The sequence below is a fragment of the Pezoporus wallicus genome, unplaced genomic scaffold (genome assembly GCF_028554395.1).
Source record: "Pezoporus wallicus isolate ANWC-B61680 ecotype Strahan unplaced genomic scaffold, APGP_CSIRO_Pwel_v1 contig_4485, whole genome shotgun sequence".
Classification (NCBI taxonomy): domain Eukaryota; kingdom Metazoa; phylum Chordata; class Aves; order Psittaciformes; family Psittacidae; genus Pezoporus; species Pezoporus wallicus.
In genome coordinates, this window is record NW_026641983.1 from 631,894 (window position 1) to 650,207 (window position 18,314).

General features: G+C 38.9%; 1 protein-coding gene across 2 annotated transcripts in view; it reads right to left on the reverse strand.

The window, feature by feature from the left end:
• XRCC4 (X-ray repair cross complementing 4) overlaps positions 1-18,314 on the reverse strand; it is a 183,831-nt gene that overhangs the window by 37,071 nt on the left and 128,446 nt on the right. The window contains exon 8 of one of the 2 annotated variants that reach the window (XM_057426406.1): positions 4,456-4,758. The exons of the other annotated variant lie outside the window; for it this stretch is intronic. Coding sequence (XP_057282389.1) covers positions 4,740-4,758 — 19 coding nt within the window. The 3' untranslated portion in view covers positions 4,456-4,739. Of the gene's footprint in view, positions 1-4,455; positions 4,759-18,314 lie in introns of those variants that run through there. 2 annotated transcript variants of the gene reach the window in all.

Below are 18,314 nucleotides of genomic sequence, written 5' to 3' on the forward strand. Positions count from 1 at the left end.
TCCAAGCCCTCTGCCATGGGCAGGGACACCTTAGTCAGGGGTTATTTAGCGGCATTAGCAAAACATAATATGCAAGTAAAAATAATCTGGAGAAGTTCTAAATGGATGTTTTAGTTTTCAGTTTTCTCTTAAGAAAGAGAAAAGCACAGCCTGTAGGGAGATTGGGTATGGGACTAGAAGTGGGCACAGGCTGTAGATAATGTCTGCTGCTTTTTTTGCTCCTTCAGTTTACCCAGGGCTGTTGAGAGCCCTCAGGACAGAGCTGTCAGGAACCAAAGACCTCTTTGTCTTGGGCAGCTTCATCATCGACAGTGGTAGCTGCCGCTCCTGGTAGCTTGACCTCTCAGTTCAGCAGGATCTGCAGGGAATTGCCTGGTCAAGCTTGCAAACACTGCTGGAATAATCAATCTCATCTCCTCTGTCCTTGGAAAAGCAAGCAATCCATAGCTTTCAACAGCAATGTCCTAAGCAGTTGCCTGTTTCACCTGTGCCTGAAGCTAATTGATATTTAAGCTCTTTCTCTTCTTGAAATGAACATTTTAATCCAAGAAATATTATCTGTTAGACATTTTTTGTGGTTTTTTTTTTTTTTTTATTTCGTCATAACTACTCTGGCCCTGATTCAACAATGCACTTAAGCATGTGCTTAGTTTTAAGTAGATGAATAGACCTGTTGAAAAAATGCTCCAGTGAAGCATGAAATTGATAATGTGCTTCAGTGTTCTTGATTAGGCTTTAATTGCAGGAAAAGTTTAAAGCCATAATGCCACTTAAACATCACCCATAGGCAAGTTTATGCTTTCCTCTAAAAAACCTAAAGGTTACAGTAGTGCTCCTTGCAAGAATCAAAGTATAGTGTTAAGGATCCCTAGGATGATACCAGCAATACCTTGCAATGTGGTCAATGTACTGTAGAAGATGAACTGTGATTATTCTGTTAATCTTTACTGTTACAGAAAAAAAGAGATTTTTTTTCATCCATCTCTGTAAATCAGATCATACAGTTTAGAAATACCAGTACATAGTCTTTTTTACTAACTTTTTGTGTTTCCAAATCCCAAATGCTGCAATTCATGTAATCACAGTTCCAGACCACCCTGCTGTCAGCACCTTTTACACTCCTTACAGTAGACCCATTTTATTTTATTTTTTTAAGTGAGAAATTATAATCCTTTGTATCACTATCCTCCCCACCCTCCTTAAAACAAGAAAACCGTGACTTAGATTTATTTTGCTATATCCTGAATAAATATTTTAAATGGCAAACAAGCAGTGCAGACATGGAATATGCATGCCCTTTGTCCCTCCTTATGCATCTATCAGGATAAACTTATCAGGAAAGGAGATTTGTCCTGGTCTGAGAAGCACCATCCCATTCATTAATGCCTACCACAATGAGTTTCATCTATCCTTGTGAACTGACAGATAATTTAAGCCAAATCTGGAAATCTGAAGCGCTTTTTACATACTAGTGATATATCTCATAATGAGAAATGCCCAGGGATGAGCAGAATTGAGATGTCTTTGTAGTTTAAACTTTCTAGGCACTCTATACTGTGGATCATGAAAATACAAGTTTTTGATGATAAAGGACAAACTTTGGTACTATCATGAATAAATATGAATTGGTTATGAAACATCAAGCTTATGACTGAAATAGAACAAAAGGGACTTTGAAATTCTTAAATTAAGGAAAATGATCAATATTCGGCCCCATCCCCAGCTACATTAACATTGCCGCTTCTTTCTTAGAGCAGATTAAAACGACGTGTCTCATTCCTGCTGAGGCCCTCAGCAAGGCACATCAGGCGCATCCTCTGTTCCAGTTACAGGAAAATATTTATGGGGTAGTTGATAGGAAAAGCACACAGCAAGACGAAGGGATAAAAAAGCCAGAAGACTGCAGCTGTCAGTAGGAGGCTGAACACCAAAAAATTGCTCCAAGAAGTTTTTGCAGCTTTTTTTTCTCAAGAGATGTGGATACAATGACACCTATTCAGTAGCCTGAGCCTCAAAACTATACGTCTCTACTTCTATGTGCAGTTCTCTGTTCACATACATTGTCAAACAGCAAACAAGACAGAAAATAGAGTTTCTATAACCAAAAAAAAAAAAATTTAATTGGGACCCTCAGCATGTTAGAAATGCCAAAACTTTTATTTATTGCATCTATGCAGTAAGACTTCTCAAAAGATGTTGAAAAATATTTTATCAGCCTGAATCAATACTGGACTTTATCATCAAACACTGCAGATTTTATTGCTATAGTGTTGCCTGAGAGCTACCGTTTGAAACCATTGTCATCACATAAATCAATTTTTTTCATTATTAATAACAAATTTCCTTGCAGTTGTAGTCAGAACAGTGTTCCATACTGATCTCCTAACACAATTCCAGAATAATGTAACCATCCTATGTTGGCATCTTTGCAAAGTCCACACAAGTTTTACAAAAACCCATTTCTGCTCATGGGCTGTGCCTCTAAAGTATCTAAAGATTTCTCTCTGCTGTATTACAAAAGACTTTTCAATGACACTTCAGTAGGGGAGACCTGCAACTATGATAGTTTTAGTTTATTTGTACCACTCCATTAGATGCTTCAAACCAAGCAGGGCAGTGCAAACGCTGCCTAGGATAAAAGAGAAGCAACCCATGGAGAATTTAGAGCCAGGGCTAAAGAATTTAAGTGCATGTCAAACAAAAGATACTGATGGTAAGGCTGAAAAATAATCATCTATTGATTACTTTAAAATTGAAACAGATATAATATTTCTCCCCCACAAAAAAAAAAAAAAAAAATTAAAATCAGTCAGATCATGGGAGCAAAGGTATTAACATATAGGTAACATTTGAAAATGGAATATTTCGATACACCTTTACTTGATGATTTTGTCTCTTTTGAATTGCACATACTTCATACCAGATGTGATTGTATCAGTATCTTTCTCAGATGATGTCAAAATGACAAGCTACTGGAGTCAGAAAGCAATGAAAAATATATCCCATTATTTTCTGTGCTCATGAAGCAATAGAAAATAGGATAGGTTTTGATACATGCACATGGTTGGTTGGCTTACATTTGAACCATGATCATGTAGGAAGGTATAATCTCTGACACTGCATTAGCTGCCATAGCAAAGCACAGTCACAGCAGAATAAGACTACTGTGGCTGGCTCTTTTGCTTGACAGAGTATAAAATCAGAGACTGGAGACAAAGGAAAGCACAATCAATTGGAGTGACATTATTAGTCACAGTCACGTATTTCATTAATGTTATGGCTTGCATGGCTGAGTAATTTGCATGCAAATAGGAAGGACCAACATCTTAATTCCACCCTGAATCAAGTCACTGATTTATCTTACACTGGTGTCCTTCCACCATTCTCTTCAACAGACTGTACATATGGGATTCGGTGGCGGGAAAAAGCAAGTTTAATAATGATGGGCTTATATGATGTAGAACATTATTTAGGTCAATCAAAGTAAAGTACAGCGTAGTGGTTAGACATAGCAACATCTATGCATGCTAACCCTGAAAGTGACAAAACAGTATCAGGAATATCCAACACAACTGCAAAAAGGCAAGACATTTATATGTAGTAGCCTGCATTGTAACCAAAAGTCTTATTCTACTATATGACTTAGCCATTACTATTCAAAAGCTGCCTCTAATTTCTTGTCATTCTACAGCCAGATGAAAATAATAGATACCAGAGTGCAATCACGCCTGACAACTGATGGCAATTTTGAAAATGCTGGTTTTTATGCTCTCATGTGAAGAACAAATAGAGTTTCACCTTTGCATATAAACCAGATTGTCCTGATGAAGTAAATTCTGCAAAATTGTTTGCTTGTTTTTGGGCTTGTCGGTGATTCCAAATTTCAAAGCAATACGGCTTTTGGTGTATAAAGCAACCTGTAGACTTCTCATCAACAACTTTTTTTCAGCTAAGTGACACAACTAGTTTTTGCTACATAACCATTCTAAGCAAACGACTAGACAGATCAAATTCATTTTTTCCTTTTCGAATACCTGAAAGAGAACAAAGTGGTATAGATTTGATAGATGAATGCCTTGAATTGACACACTTTTTATGAAGCTACAGTTCATTAGGATGCAATAATGAGTTGATTTTTCCATACTTGTCTGCAACGATACTCAGATGCCTGATTGTGAAAATGCAAAATTGCATGGAATAAAAGAAGGTGGGTGAGTATATATCTCAAGGCAGATTTCTCTTTTCTTGTACATAGTTTGCAATAGACATGTAATTGCATCAGCTCAGCTGCGCATCCCACACCAACAAAACCCCTTTGAGGCATTGCCATAATTTTCTTGTTGATTCACAAACTGACAATTGATTTACATTAAACCAGATTAAAACAATAAAGTCATTTTTCTAAAGTGGCTCTTTTTTATAGTCCTCCAGTGGTACAATTCTCTTACCTAGAAATGACATTGTGCTTCTTTTCTCACCATTTTTATCCTTGGTCATTAAGTTCACCATGGTTTGAAGTTTTGCTTTGTTTACACATAAAATTTCTCTGTCTCACAATAAAGTCCAGCATCTAATTTCTCTGAACTGTAACACAATAGCACTTCTGAGACGAATTCACCTGTTTTCTGAAGACTTAACTGAAACTTTAATTCTTCTCTCATCTTTGGCTCTGTGTACTTGTTTTCATTTGTTTATTTTTCACAGCAAATACAGCAGCTTTAGTTGCCATATTTTTGTGGTCAACATGGAAAGACTTCACTAAGGAGGAAAATGAATATGTGGTAGTTACAGAAGTTATTATTATTTTCTACAGTGTACTCCATGTTCCCACAGAAATTTATCATAGCGCTGCTACTGCATAGCAACACACAAAATAGGAGTTTGTAGCATAAAGGAATTATATATTTTCTTATATTTTGTTTTCTGATAAGCAGAAAACCAGTAAGAAGATATTTCCAAATTTGTTTACAATTATTGGGAAAGTAATATGAATATTAAGGTAGCAGATGGTGGATTTTTTATTTCAGGAATTTGAACAGTTGAGAAATCTCCACTGAACTAATACAGTAGCTTTCTGCAAAGAGACCCAGTATGACAGGCTGTAAAATACAAATTCCAAAAGGTGTCATTTTCTGCATTACATGAAGTAAAAACCCATCAAGATCCAAAACAGTCTTTACTGTATTAAAGGAAATTCATCCTTTATGTGACTATTTAACACATAAACGTAAATTGAGTTAAAATTATGAAGTTTCAAAAGGACAATAAAATTTTTCTCATCTACTCTTTCCTGTGTTGTACTCTATACTCCTCTGTATCTTAATTCAAGGTTGAATCTTGCAAAGGTTTACTCCCAGGTGATATGCCTACTATAGCAAGGAGTCCCATTGAAGTGTGAGGAGACTGTTAAAAAAAAAAGTAACCCAGGAGACCAGTTTAGACTGAAGAATGTAGACAGGGTGTTTAGAGGGTGCTGCACAGTGAATACAAAAGCAGTCTGATATTTATGCTGGTTTTGCAGAATCTTCCCTAGCGGTAAAAATGGATTTATGAACTAAGAGAGGCAAATTCAATGTCAGCTCAAAATGTATCAGCCTGCTTCAGAAATCTCAGCTCTGCATTTTTAAGAGTAAAGGATAAATGGCTATTGGTTTTGTTTCCCACTAAGTCTCCCATTCACTCTTTAATATAGACATGTTACTCACTCAACTTCTTTTATACTCTTTTAAATCAACACTACACTTTCGAAGCCATCACATTTACCCATACAGAGTGCAGTGGGATTTTCTCACAGAATTATACTACAGAGACTTTATGAACAGCCAGCTTCGAGGTCTCTTGCAGCACCTATTTCAGATGGGTAGGTGAGAAAATACATGGGTTTTATTTCAAAATGCTTAGCACCTACCATGTACCCACTTTAACCAACCACACAAGAACAATAAAAATCCTCTCATCTCCCACTGAGATCCTCAGTGGGATGAGGCTTTCAGAAGGTTTCAGAAGGTTCAGAAGATCTCAGTCATGATACCCTGTAATAAGAATTGCTTCTGTTGACATTACAGTGGACAACAAACTTTCTACTTTATGTTTGTCTACATATGTTAAAGGTTTTATGTACCTGGCCATGATTCTTTATTTCAGAGATTCTTATTAGCATCTTCCCTGCACTGTTTCAGAAACTAATGGCAGACAGAAAACACATTCTAAATGGAGATGAGACTAGAACAAAGAACCACCTCACCAGATGAAGAATATGTGGTCATCATAACCATGGATATGGTGCATGCTCAGGGGCAACTGAGACCTTCCCATACAAACACCATCTTTCTTCCATCTGATAAACCAACATTGTGCCACTCAAGAGTGCCAGAGCTACCTACACAACGTGCAAGCAGGTGTTAAACACATGCCAAACAAGTGAGTGAAGTACTCACATTGTATAAAATACATGTTTAACCTAATGACTCGCTGTGTCCTACAGAGGATAGAAGGTGAACAAAGTTTCTCTATGCTTAACAGCTTGTAGGAAAAACAAGCAAGCAAATCACAAAAAGAAAAAGAAGTTGTACCATTCAGACAATGAAACAATTATCCATTTCACAATCATAAGAAAAGCACCTTCCACAAGGGATTTTCTTTTATTAGTTTTTTTTTTCTTTTTTTAATTCCCCATTACCCCCAGAAATATGCTACAGCCTATATCCCTTTTAACATTTACATTAGTTATTTTAAGGGCTGCAGATGATTCTGCCGCAAAACAAAAACAAAATACATGAGTATTTTGCACAGAATATAAGAAAAGACAGTTTAAAAAAGTCATGCCTTATGCCTTCAGCCTCTACAAACTCTTAAAATCAAGCAATTCAATGCTTTTCATGTCAATCATATACAGAGGTCTCCAATGACTGAATTTTATGAGCTGTCACTCATTTCAATCCCAAAGGTAGCTGTGCTAAACACAAGCTTAATGACCCTAGAAAGTATGGTCAAAAATTTCTACTCTACAAAAATGTAAATTTAAAGCACAACAGGAACAGAAACCAAAGAAGGAAAAAAAACCTGGCAATTTCTTATTAAATCATATTTTTATGATCTTGGACATGGGCAGTCTTTATACATACTGAAACATATATTTTGGTGTTGGATGGATGAAAATGATGCTCAAAAATATCTGCAGACAGTAAGTGACATCACCTTAAACCAATGAAGATTATACAGTATATCTGGACTGCTTTATTCCCACTTTAATCCCATATAATACTGAATGCTTCTCATTTCACTGTATTTGAACTTTTATGATAAACCAGAAAAATTTCTGGTCAAACTTTATGTACTAGCTGACACAAAGCTTCCAAAAACCCACCTTACTGCATACTTGGAATTTAAGTTGCATTTTCCCTTTTCATTAAAGATGGGGATAACCTGTGAGATCTGTGCACTGCCCTGAAATTCAGTCTGCATATATGAGCTGTTTCACTGAGAGAAAAACAGCAGTAACAGACCAAGTTACATCAGATATTGACTCCATCTTTTTTTCAAGGGAGTCACAGAGTAAAGAAATGAAATATTAATAGTGCTTTGTAGGGCAATAAAGAAAATAGTCCAGCAGGAAAGAGAGAGAACAAATGCTCATGTCTACTGTGATAATGAGCCTGGCAGCAGAAAATTAATAAGGTACCAGTTGCATACTGTTGTGAAGAACTTATATCTCCATTTGCCATGAGTAGCACTGGAACTGTTAAAATTAAAATGGCCTGGAAAATGTTGCCTGCTTGCCTCATAGTTCTAGTTGCTTTTTTAAAGCCCATTTGGGAGACTTAGGTCAGATGATTCAGCTGACAGAAATTAACATACTCCTCAACTTCGGATTTAGCCCCTGCCCCCCCCCCCCCCTTTTTTTTTTGTATGTGTTTTTAAATCAAAATGTCCTATGTATAACATGGTCACCCTTGCAACTGCTGTTTCACACACTTCTTGACAACCTCAGCAGAGGACAAAGTAGCATTGAATGTGTCAGACCAGTCTGCAGAAGAAATTTAACCCTGAATATAACTTAACTTTAATCTACACTTTCCATCCTTTCTTATTTAATTTATTTTGTCAAAGCAGTTCAAACAAACTAAACATTTAGAGGTCAACTGCACTGAACAAACAAACAAACTAAACATTTAGAGGTCAACTGCACTGAATACATACGCAACTACATTCTGCAGTTTGAGTGCATGCTGTAATTTTAGTGTTATAGACAGCCTTGTTAGTTATTAACACAGTGAATGTGCAGAAAGCATATCCTCTAAAAAGTCCACCAGATTAGTAAAAGTGTTTTAAATTTTTTGATATTCTTAGATTGGTCTCACTAAGTCCTACTGATTTCTTGATAAGTAAATTTTATTCTATTTCATTTGGCTTTTGTTCTCCCATTCCCCCTTCCTACTAAAATAGAACTCTGCATATCTTGGGAAGTATGCAAAATATGGCATAAAAAAATACAGGTCATAAAAAATTACTTTTCAGATTTTGTGTGTTGTTCTCTTAACTTCACTGCAGACTTTCAGACAATGTGAATTCAATGGGTTCAGGCTTTAGCCATGAAGATATTACATGTTCTTCTCAGTCTTCTTACTTACAAAAAAACCCAACACAAAATCTTGGGTGTATTTTACCCTTTTTTTATGGACTAGTAAAGCAGGTTCTCCTTAAGTTTTGAATATGGAACATAGCTTTGAGGAATGACCTAGGCAGGAATTAAGGGAAAAATACTAATAACCTCTACAGAGATACTGCGGAGACTCTACTGATACACCATAAAGAATGGGACTACCTCAGGTTAAGCACATGTCTTGTGCATATCTGCTAAGATATGTTGTTTCTCAGGGTACTGCATTTGTATCACAAAATTCTGAAACATGAACACAAAAAAGTCCTTATCTTTACAATAGGTGTCCTTCCTGAACAGTGTGAAACCTGAATCATAATGACACAGTTTGTCTAAATTCAGAAATGTGAATTAAACAGCACCTCCAGGTGCTTTTATCTTGATAGTCCTTATCAAAACTCTTCGATTTCCTCACTCATTATTTGAATTTTAAAAATTTGTAACTGATTTTTCAAGAACTATCTCTGCAAGCTAGAGCTCCAATGTAAAAAAATAAAACAGATATAAGCTTGGGAGAGTTGGATGGACAGGGTCCAGTGTTTCAGCTGGTGATTGGGTGTAGAGGCAGAAAGGAAAGCTTGCTAGCTCTCTGCTCCATCAGGAGCTTAAAGACTGAGATGCAACTTGTTACACATAATTCTGCCTTCCCTTCCACACAGATCCTCTGGAGGCAAGCTATTTCATAAGTACTGATTTTGTCAAAAAAAAAAAAAAAATAGAATCACAGAATGGTTTGGGTTGGAATGGACCGTAAAGATCATCCAGTTATTACAAGTCAAATAATACAGTCATTTTTCTCACCGAAACTGAAATCCAGTCACTGCTGGCCTAACACCTTGGGACAGTAAAACAAATGCTATTTATAACATCTAGCAGTAACCTAATATCATCAGGTATTCAAACATATGGCTTCAGCTACAGCATTTCCCTAAAGCATTCAGTCCTATTAAAAACCCAGCTTTTGTGGTAGCGTTAAAAAATGTTCCTTCAACTTGATTAAGAGAACCATTTTATTCCCTAAAGGTATCAGATGTTACCTGTCAGCAACAGAGACAAGAATTGAGCCTTGTTTCACAGAAGAAATACTAAAAACACTGGACAAAATCAGTGTCACTGCAGTAAGTTGATGAAATACAGCATGTGGGAAACGTAGCTTTGGTTAAAAGCTGCTGGCTAAAACTTAATCCAGGAAACAGTAAAACCAATGCACACTAAAAAAATAAAAATAAAAAGAAAAAAGAAAAAGCCCCCAGCAAGCTGCTTGGAAAGGTTTTTAGTAGTCGATAAAGGCTATCAGCAAAAGCTTGTGTTCTCCCATAGCAGAAGTAGTAGACAGAGAGTCACTGCATATAAACTCTTAAAACAGAAAGATTCAGTGTTGTTTTTAAGTGCTGACAGAAGGTGAGGGGGGGTAGCAGAAGGGACTTTCTGTACGGGCTAAAGGAAGAAAGCAACAAATCTGTTTATAATTATTAATTTTATGGGACCAGTAATTTTATGCCTGATAAGTAATTAGGGAAAAAAAAAAACAAAAACAAAAAAAAGAAAAAGAAACAAATGATGGATTCTGTATGTCCTGTGCTGTAGGTCTGGGGTTTCTGAGGGGGTGAACAATGAGTCAGACCATGACTCAAATAGCTGTCATGCTGGCACAGGGGGATTTGAGAGCCACCTTCTATCTTACCCTCAAAGTGGGTGATCTGGTCTCAGCAGTGCTGTAACATTAGTCATCTGATAGTAATAAATTCATGGAACATTACAACTCTTCCATAAATACAAAAGAGCCACACAAATGGAAAAAAAAGGTTAAATGAGCAAAGAAGGAGCAACCATGTGGATGCTCTTGTGTGACACAGACTACTTGGCAATCTACAGGCAAAACCAGTGGTCAGGAAGTACCAGAAGCCTGATTATAGCCTTTGAACCAGGTGTGGATTACATTTCATCCTGGGTCTGGAAGTACCAGATTATAAGAGTCTGGTGCAACTTTAAAATAGTCCCTAAAGAGGGGCTTTGGACAAGGGCCTGTAGGGACAGGACAAGGGGGAATGGCTTTAACCTGACAGAGGGGAGACTGAGATGTGCTCTTAGGCAGAAGTTCTTCCATGTGAGGGTGGTGAGGTCCTGGCACAGGTTGCCCAGAGAAGCTGTGGCTGCCTCATCCCTGGCAGCGCTCAAGGCCAGGTTGGACAGGGCTTGGAGCAACCTGGTCTAGTGGAAGGTGTCCCTGCCCATGGCAGGGGGTTGGAACTGGATGAGCTTTAAGGTTCCTTCCAACCCAAATCAGTCTGGGATGCTGTGATTCTATAACCTCACACCTCAGAGCATTCTACGATTCAGCAAGAATCATCAGCTGTATCCTTGCGCTGATTTCAACAGGTCACATCAAGTGTTGGGTGTAAAGCTTTGTAATTTCAGTGTGGATCATTAATTAAGATTGCTTCTGTGATTAATATTTCCAAGTAAGGTAAGAGCTGCAGAAGGGTGGGGATATTCTATTCTACCCATAGAACACAGCATTAAAAAAAGATCATAAATTCATATGTGCACAAGAATAAGACTACAGAAATGGAGCATTATTACAGAATGACCTGTTGAAGCCCAAGGGCTTGTCTGCTGTGAATGATTTCTGGATTTTGGCAAGAACACATGCTAGCTTAATTTGCTCCTACAAAATTTTGTTTACTTGCAGTTCCTTCTTAACAATCAACAGGCTGTTCTGAGGCCTCACTTCCAACATTGTTAAAACATATACACAAACCTGAACAGGACTTAGTGTATGGCTGCTCGATGGTTTTCCTTTTGAGGGCATATACAAAATAAAGACTTTGCCAATTATAAACGCAACCAATATGAAATTACAGATTGACACTATATGTCTAAAAAAGTTGCCAGGAAAACAATGAAATAAATTAAAAGCTTTAAACTCCGTATCATTACCATGAGAGGAAAACAGACCTTATGCTAGGACTAAATCAAACAAGTCACTCTAAACTGTATGCAAATATACCTTTGCCAGGAACAAAGATTTCAACTTCTCAGTTTTCAAGTTATTTGAAACACTGAAAAAAATTTCCACAAAAATTTTCAAGGGAATAAAAGTCCCAGAATGGGTATCTAAATGTGTCAATAAGATAAGACAGTAAAGAAACAAACAAATGCACAGCTGCAGAGTAAAACTTAAAAATTCAATTATACATGATTGCTAAGTATTGGTTTTGTTGCTAAAGTAGTACCATGATCAGTACTAGGCAGAATAAAATATATCTAATTTTATGGTACCTGTAACAATAAAATTCTTTGATGTAAGGTATGGAGCATGGTTTTAAGAAAAAGAAAAAAAAAATCATTCATTAGGAAAGTGAAAAAAAATATACTTTCCAGAATATTTTCTGGTCTCAGAAACTTAACCAGTTGTAATTTTCTCTTCCCTCTCTCTCATCCCCTCTTTCTTAACCCAGTAAGATACAGAGGAACTTTCTGACACTTGAAGTAGATTAAATAAATGTGTGTAACCGAACAAAATGAAATTACGAGATTTTTCCATCCAGGATATACAAGAGTCACTGTGTTAGTTGCAGAAGAAAGAAAAAAGTAATTGAGAAAACCTTTTATATTTTTTCTTTTTAGAAAGGTAGCCTTTGTCTCCCAAAAAGACAAACCCCCGAAAACCTAACCACCTGGAAAAGATAAAACCCATAAGAATTTCTACTGCCCACAAATTTTAGATGAAGCTCTATTGAGACTGCTTAACCAGCAAAAGGAAAGGAAGGACAATGCAAAAGCCGGAAAAAAGGAAATAGTCTGTTACCAAAGGACTATTAATTGCTCTCAAAGAGCAAGTGATGATCTTCTACCTTTATTTACTTGGACTTTCAGCTGTCTAATCAAAGAAATGTTATGTTAGTTGTGTGGAAAGAAAACTGTACCTGTTGTTTCCATTATTGCCCACTAGATCTTAAGGGCTTTCATTTGATTGGTTTTATAGCTTACTAGCGCACTTCAGACAAGAAAACAATCAGCAGCCAGCTCTCAGAGGAACAGGATTACAGAGCACCACTCAGCTCACTTAAGTTTTGTGGCTGTTATTACTTGCTCTTTCCTCCAAAGCTGAAATTTCTAATTCCAGTGAATTTACAGCATTTGTAAATTTGACTTTCTAACTTCAATTAGCTTTAATATTCAAGCCAATAGATCAAAAAGGCTAAAACAAAACAACTTTCCACAGTCTTCACTGGCAAAGGCTCTGACCACATCACCCAAGTCTTGGAAGGCAGACGCAGGGACTGAGAGAATGAAGACCTTGGGCCCACTGTAGGAGAGGATCTGGTTCGAGACCATCTTAAAAATCTGAATGTGCACAAGTCAATGGGTCCTGATGAGATCCATCTGCGGGTCCTGAAGGAGCTGGCGAATGAAGTTGCGAAGCCGCTGGACATCGTATTTGAGAAATCATGGCAGTCGGGTGAAGTTCCCGATGACTGGAAAAAGGGAAATATAACCCCCATTTTCAAGAAGGGGAAAATGGATGACCCGGGGAATTACAGACCAGTCAGTCTCACCTCTGTGCCTGCCAAAATCTTGGAGCAGATTCTCCTGGAAGGCATGCTAAGGCACATGAAAATCAACAAGGTGCTTGGTGACAGCCAGCATGGCTTCACTAAGGGGAAATCCTACGTGACCAATTTGGTGGCCTTCTATGATGGGGCTACGAAACTGATGGACGGGGTAGAGCAGTTGGTGTCATCTACCTAGACTTGTGTAAAGCGTTCGACACTGTCGCACACGACATCCTTGTCTCTAAATTGGAGAGACATCAATTTGATGGATGGACCACTCGGTGGATAAAGAACTGGCTGGATGGCGGCACACAAAGAGTTGTGGTCAATGGCTCAATGTCCGGCTGGAGACCAGGAACGAGTGGTGTCCCTCAGGGATTGGTGTTGGGACCGGTCTTGTTCAACATCTTTGTTGGTGACATGGACAGTGGGATCAAGTCTGCTGATGACACCGAGCTGTGTGGTTTGGTTGATACCCTGGAGGGAAGGAATGCCATCCAGAGGGACCTTGACAAGCTTGTGAGGTGGGCAGATGCCAATCTTATGAAGTTTAACCATGACAAGTGCAAGGCTCTACACCTGTGTCAGGGCAATCCCAGGCACAGCTACAGGTTGGGCAGAGAAGTGATTCAGAGGAGCCCTACTGAGAAGGACCTGGGGGTGTTGGTGGATGAGAAAATGAACATGAGCTGCCTTCAGTGTCCGCTCTCAGCCCAGAAAGCCAACTGTATCCTGGGCTGCATCAAAAGGAGCATGACCAGCAGGTCGAAGGAGGTGATCCTGCCCCTCTACTCTGCTCTTGTGAGACCTCACCTGGAGTATTGTGTGCAGTTCTGGTGTCCTCAACATAAAAAGGACATGGAACTGTTGGAACAAGTCCAGAGGAGGGCCATGAGGATGATCAGGGGACTGGAGCACCTCTCAAATGAAGATAGGCTGAGAAAGTTGGGGCTGTTCAGCTTGGAGAAGAGAAAGCTGCATGGAGACCTCATAGCAGCCTTCCAGTATCTGAAGGGGGCCACAGGGATGCTGGAGAGGGACTCTTCATTAGGGACTGTAGTGAGAGGACAAGGGGTAATGGGTTCAAACTTGAACAGGGGAAGTTTAGATTGTATGTAAGGGAGAAATTCTTTACTGTTAGGGTGGTGAGGCACTGGAATGGGTTGCCCAGGGAAGTTGTAAATGCTCCATCCCTGGTGGTGTTCAAGGCTGGGTTGGACAGAGCCTTGGGTGATATGGCTTAGTGTGAGGTGTCCCTGCCAATGGCAGGGGTGTTCGAACTACATGATCTGAAGGTTCTTTTCCAACCCTAACTATTCTATGATTCTATGGGAGACTTGGATTACGGCTTCTGGGTATTTGCATTCCTTGCTGTCAAAAGCAGTTTGGCAGGACCTATATTTCCAGTGGTCCTCTTGCATTTAGTGCCTAAGTAAAAAATGATTTCTTACTGCCCCGCAGACCTCAGTAATCTCAGATTTTTGTCTTAAAGTCTAAAATCTGGAAGAAAAAAAGATGGAAATGCCCCTTATCCTTTTGTCCTTTGCTTCCTTACTCCCTCTCATCCAACCTGCTTACTAAAGTGTGCCCTTTCAAAGCCATGAAGTATGAAAGTATCAGGTCCTCTTTCTATCTACAGCAGTAAGTTTTATAATTTGCCTGCAGGCAGAATGGGAACAAGCAGCTTTTCAAGGTTTTTAGGAAAAAGAATAAAAAGAATTCTTCAAACAGCAAAATAATTTTGGAAGAAAATTTCTAACTCCTGCTGGAGAGAGCAAAGATGTTCCAGATGATCTGTGTATAATATATAATGTATTCTGATTTTTTCCCTCTAATTTTTCTCTATTTTGCCTATTTCTAATAACAGATATCATTAAAGAATGCATATGTACTTGCCGAAAAGAACCACAAGCACATTTCCTCGGAGGATGTAAGACTTTACAGTTATTCTGTCCAAGACAAGGCCAAAAGAAGTGAAGTACCTACAATGGTACTTTTCACTGTAATTCTTTATTCAAGATGTTTACTGCACTGCAGAAGTTATAGTTTTATTTCTTCTCTTAGATGATGACTGAGAACAGCATATCATTGCAAGTATCCTGTTAAACATCAGCCTGCATCCGTAGGAACCCACACCATTAGAAAAGCCTTAAGTGGCTGATGAAGCTCACGCTTTACAGGATCTGACCAGAATTTCGGCGTATCAGTGAAACAAACGTGTAGAAAACAAGCAATTGATGGGAAATCACAAGTGTGCCAGCACTGAGTCTTTCTTATTTTCCCTTGCTCCTCATCTCCCAGCTTTCACACCTGCTGAAGGGAGGGGTAGTGAGATGAAAGAGCAGTAATCAGGCTCAGCAGAAGTGCTTAACCAGAAGAGATGGGGCAGGAACACTTGCAACAGCTGTAACAGGAAGCAACAACATAAGGTCATTGTATCCCAAACCTGTCAGGACAAAGGCAGCTCTGTCTCTTTACTTTTCTCAGTTTGTCTTGCTTTGTGCCTTTGATAAACTGTCCCCCAAGGACTATATTCCCCCCCAAAAAAACACTCTCTGCCAGCCTCACATATGGTACAGTTTCTTGTGCTTCAGAAGCCTGCAGTTCTCATATGAACTCTTCATGTTTTCCACCGTAATTTTAAACACTGTGTATAGATTGAGCAGCACTACATATCCCTGCCCTATAACACTACTTACTTGTGGCTGGTGCTACGATCTTGCGAGATAAGCTGCAGAATTAACAAGTACAGATCAGATACCTGGATGCCAGACATAGCACTAGGGTACACACAAGACAGATAATTTCAGCAACATCACCCAGGCACTAAAATAAAGCAAATTTAGATCAGATTAATTCAGTTAATTTGGCTTCAAACAAGCAAAACGCTAGGTTTCTCAACTCCAGAGACATGTTTTTAATGACTGAAATACCTCCCAGAAATTAATACTATCAGCAAGCTTATGCAGCACAACATCTATTTGATAAATTTTTTTTTCAAAGGTCTTGAAACAGATCAGAACTTTTCTATTTTTGAAAATCCCAGGAAGAGCAACAGGAGAACAATTCCTGAGGCGGAGGCTTCTGTGCTACAAGACTGCTTCCCTAGGGTCCAGCTTTGTCTCATCTGGAGCTGGGGAAAGCTGGAGCACAAAAAAAGGATAGTTGTGGAGGGCCTTGTGCAATGCCATTGCTCTTTAAATTCACTTATTAAATGAATAGCTCATTTTGCATAACTTGTCTGCGTAATCAAGCTTATAGCAAACCCTGGAACACAGGAACTGTTAATACTAGAGTGATTAAGCTGTCCAGTTGCAAAAGCCAGAGAGAGAAAGGAGATAAAATGCATGTCTGAGGACAGGAAACGTTCCACACTGAGAGTACAGAGTGGCCTTTTTCTGAAGGATTACGAGTGCTCCGCAGCTGCCCTGACCTCACTGTATTCATTCTGCTGAAATTCAGACTTTGTATTCTGCCACTTCCTTAGGCAGGTGAAGGAAGAGTTTTCTAAACTCGCCAGTCATGTATGACTAGACACCTTCCTGCCACGGGTAATTACAGGGAGATAGATGCCGGAACAGTTGGTTGTGTTCTCCAAAATCTCAGTTTGCAGCTTCTGGCAAGCACCTTTTATGCTGGGTAATTTCACCTGCCAATTTTCACTCACCACCTGTCTTGAGCTTCAACAGCTACAGCTCAAAATGACAGATCACCTCAGGCAAGCTGACAGATTAGTGATACACGGTTTCTCCCCCTGTTAAGCAACTTTCAGCACTTTATTCTGGTCATTTCTGTGGGTGACCATTCTCCCTAGGAAGACATGGGGACCAGAAGGAATGAAGATGAAAGGTTTTCTCTCCAGAGATACACATTTTCAATTCATTAAGACCCCCACCTAACTCCTCTAAAAACAACAGATCACTCACTGTGCTCTTAAAAGAGCACATTAAATTAAATTAAATTAAATTGAGAATTATAGTGGATTATCAGCAAGTACAAATTCAAAGATAATCCATATTTGAGAATTTAGTCCTTCCCGATAGCTGCACTGCAAGTATTGTTTGCCTTTCATCAGCATTTCTGAGCATTTCTTGTTGTATCATTACGCTTTCACTAGCATAAAGAGGCAATGCAAATATTTATGCCCAGTACAGTTCAAACAGGTGCCTTCAGTGGACATCACACGGGTGCTGATTTCTTCGCCACGCATCAGCTTGAAGTATCCCATTCCAGCATACCGTTCTTAATGTCACTGAAACTTCCCATTTACACCAAGAGTGCAGCCTACGCTTGAATATTCTGCCATGAAAACTTTACCCTTAGAAGGGAATCAACAATAGCTTCCTGAGAAGATAGGGTTTCTCAGAAGAGCTATCTCCAGAGACATGATGACCTCTGCTACATGTCTATACACAAGACCCACTGTTCCCATCTCACACCATCCCTAGATTCTTGCAGTCTTTCAGAGAGCTACAGGACTCAGTGGCTTCCTATCTTCTCTTGTTTCTATACATGTGAACAGATATCATAGGCTAAATTCCAAATCAGGATGAAATTAGGCTATTGACACTGACTTTTGGGTTCACTTTAAGGTTTTGAAGACTCCTTCTGATGAAGTTATCTTCTGATGAAAGTCCTAAGGGTTTGTGTGACCACAGGAAGAGAGATCAGTAATTACACCATTATTCTTTCATGCTGGGGAACAAAACTTCATGCTAGGTAAAAGAAAAGCATACAAAGTTTTGCTTCCATCCAAGAAAAGATCTTTCTTTACCAAAGCCCTGCAGTTACTAAGAATGGCAATCTTATGATTATGGTCTCATCTTTTCTCACACAGCAAAATCATAATATCATCACAGAATCCCAGACTGGTTTGGGCTGGCAGGGACCTTGAACCCCCTGTCAAAGGCAGGGACACCTTCCACTAGACCTGCCTGCTCCAAGCCCTGTCCAGCCTGGCCTTGAGCACTGCCAGGGATGGGGCAACCACAGCACCTATGAAAATAATCCCCTATGAAAATCCCCTATGAAATCACCTATGAAAATAATTCTTCTGAAATGTATAATAAGAAACTTAAATTTCAATTCACGAAAGT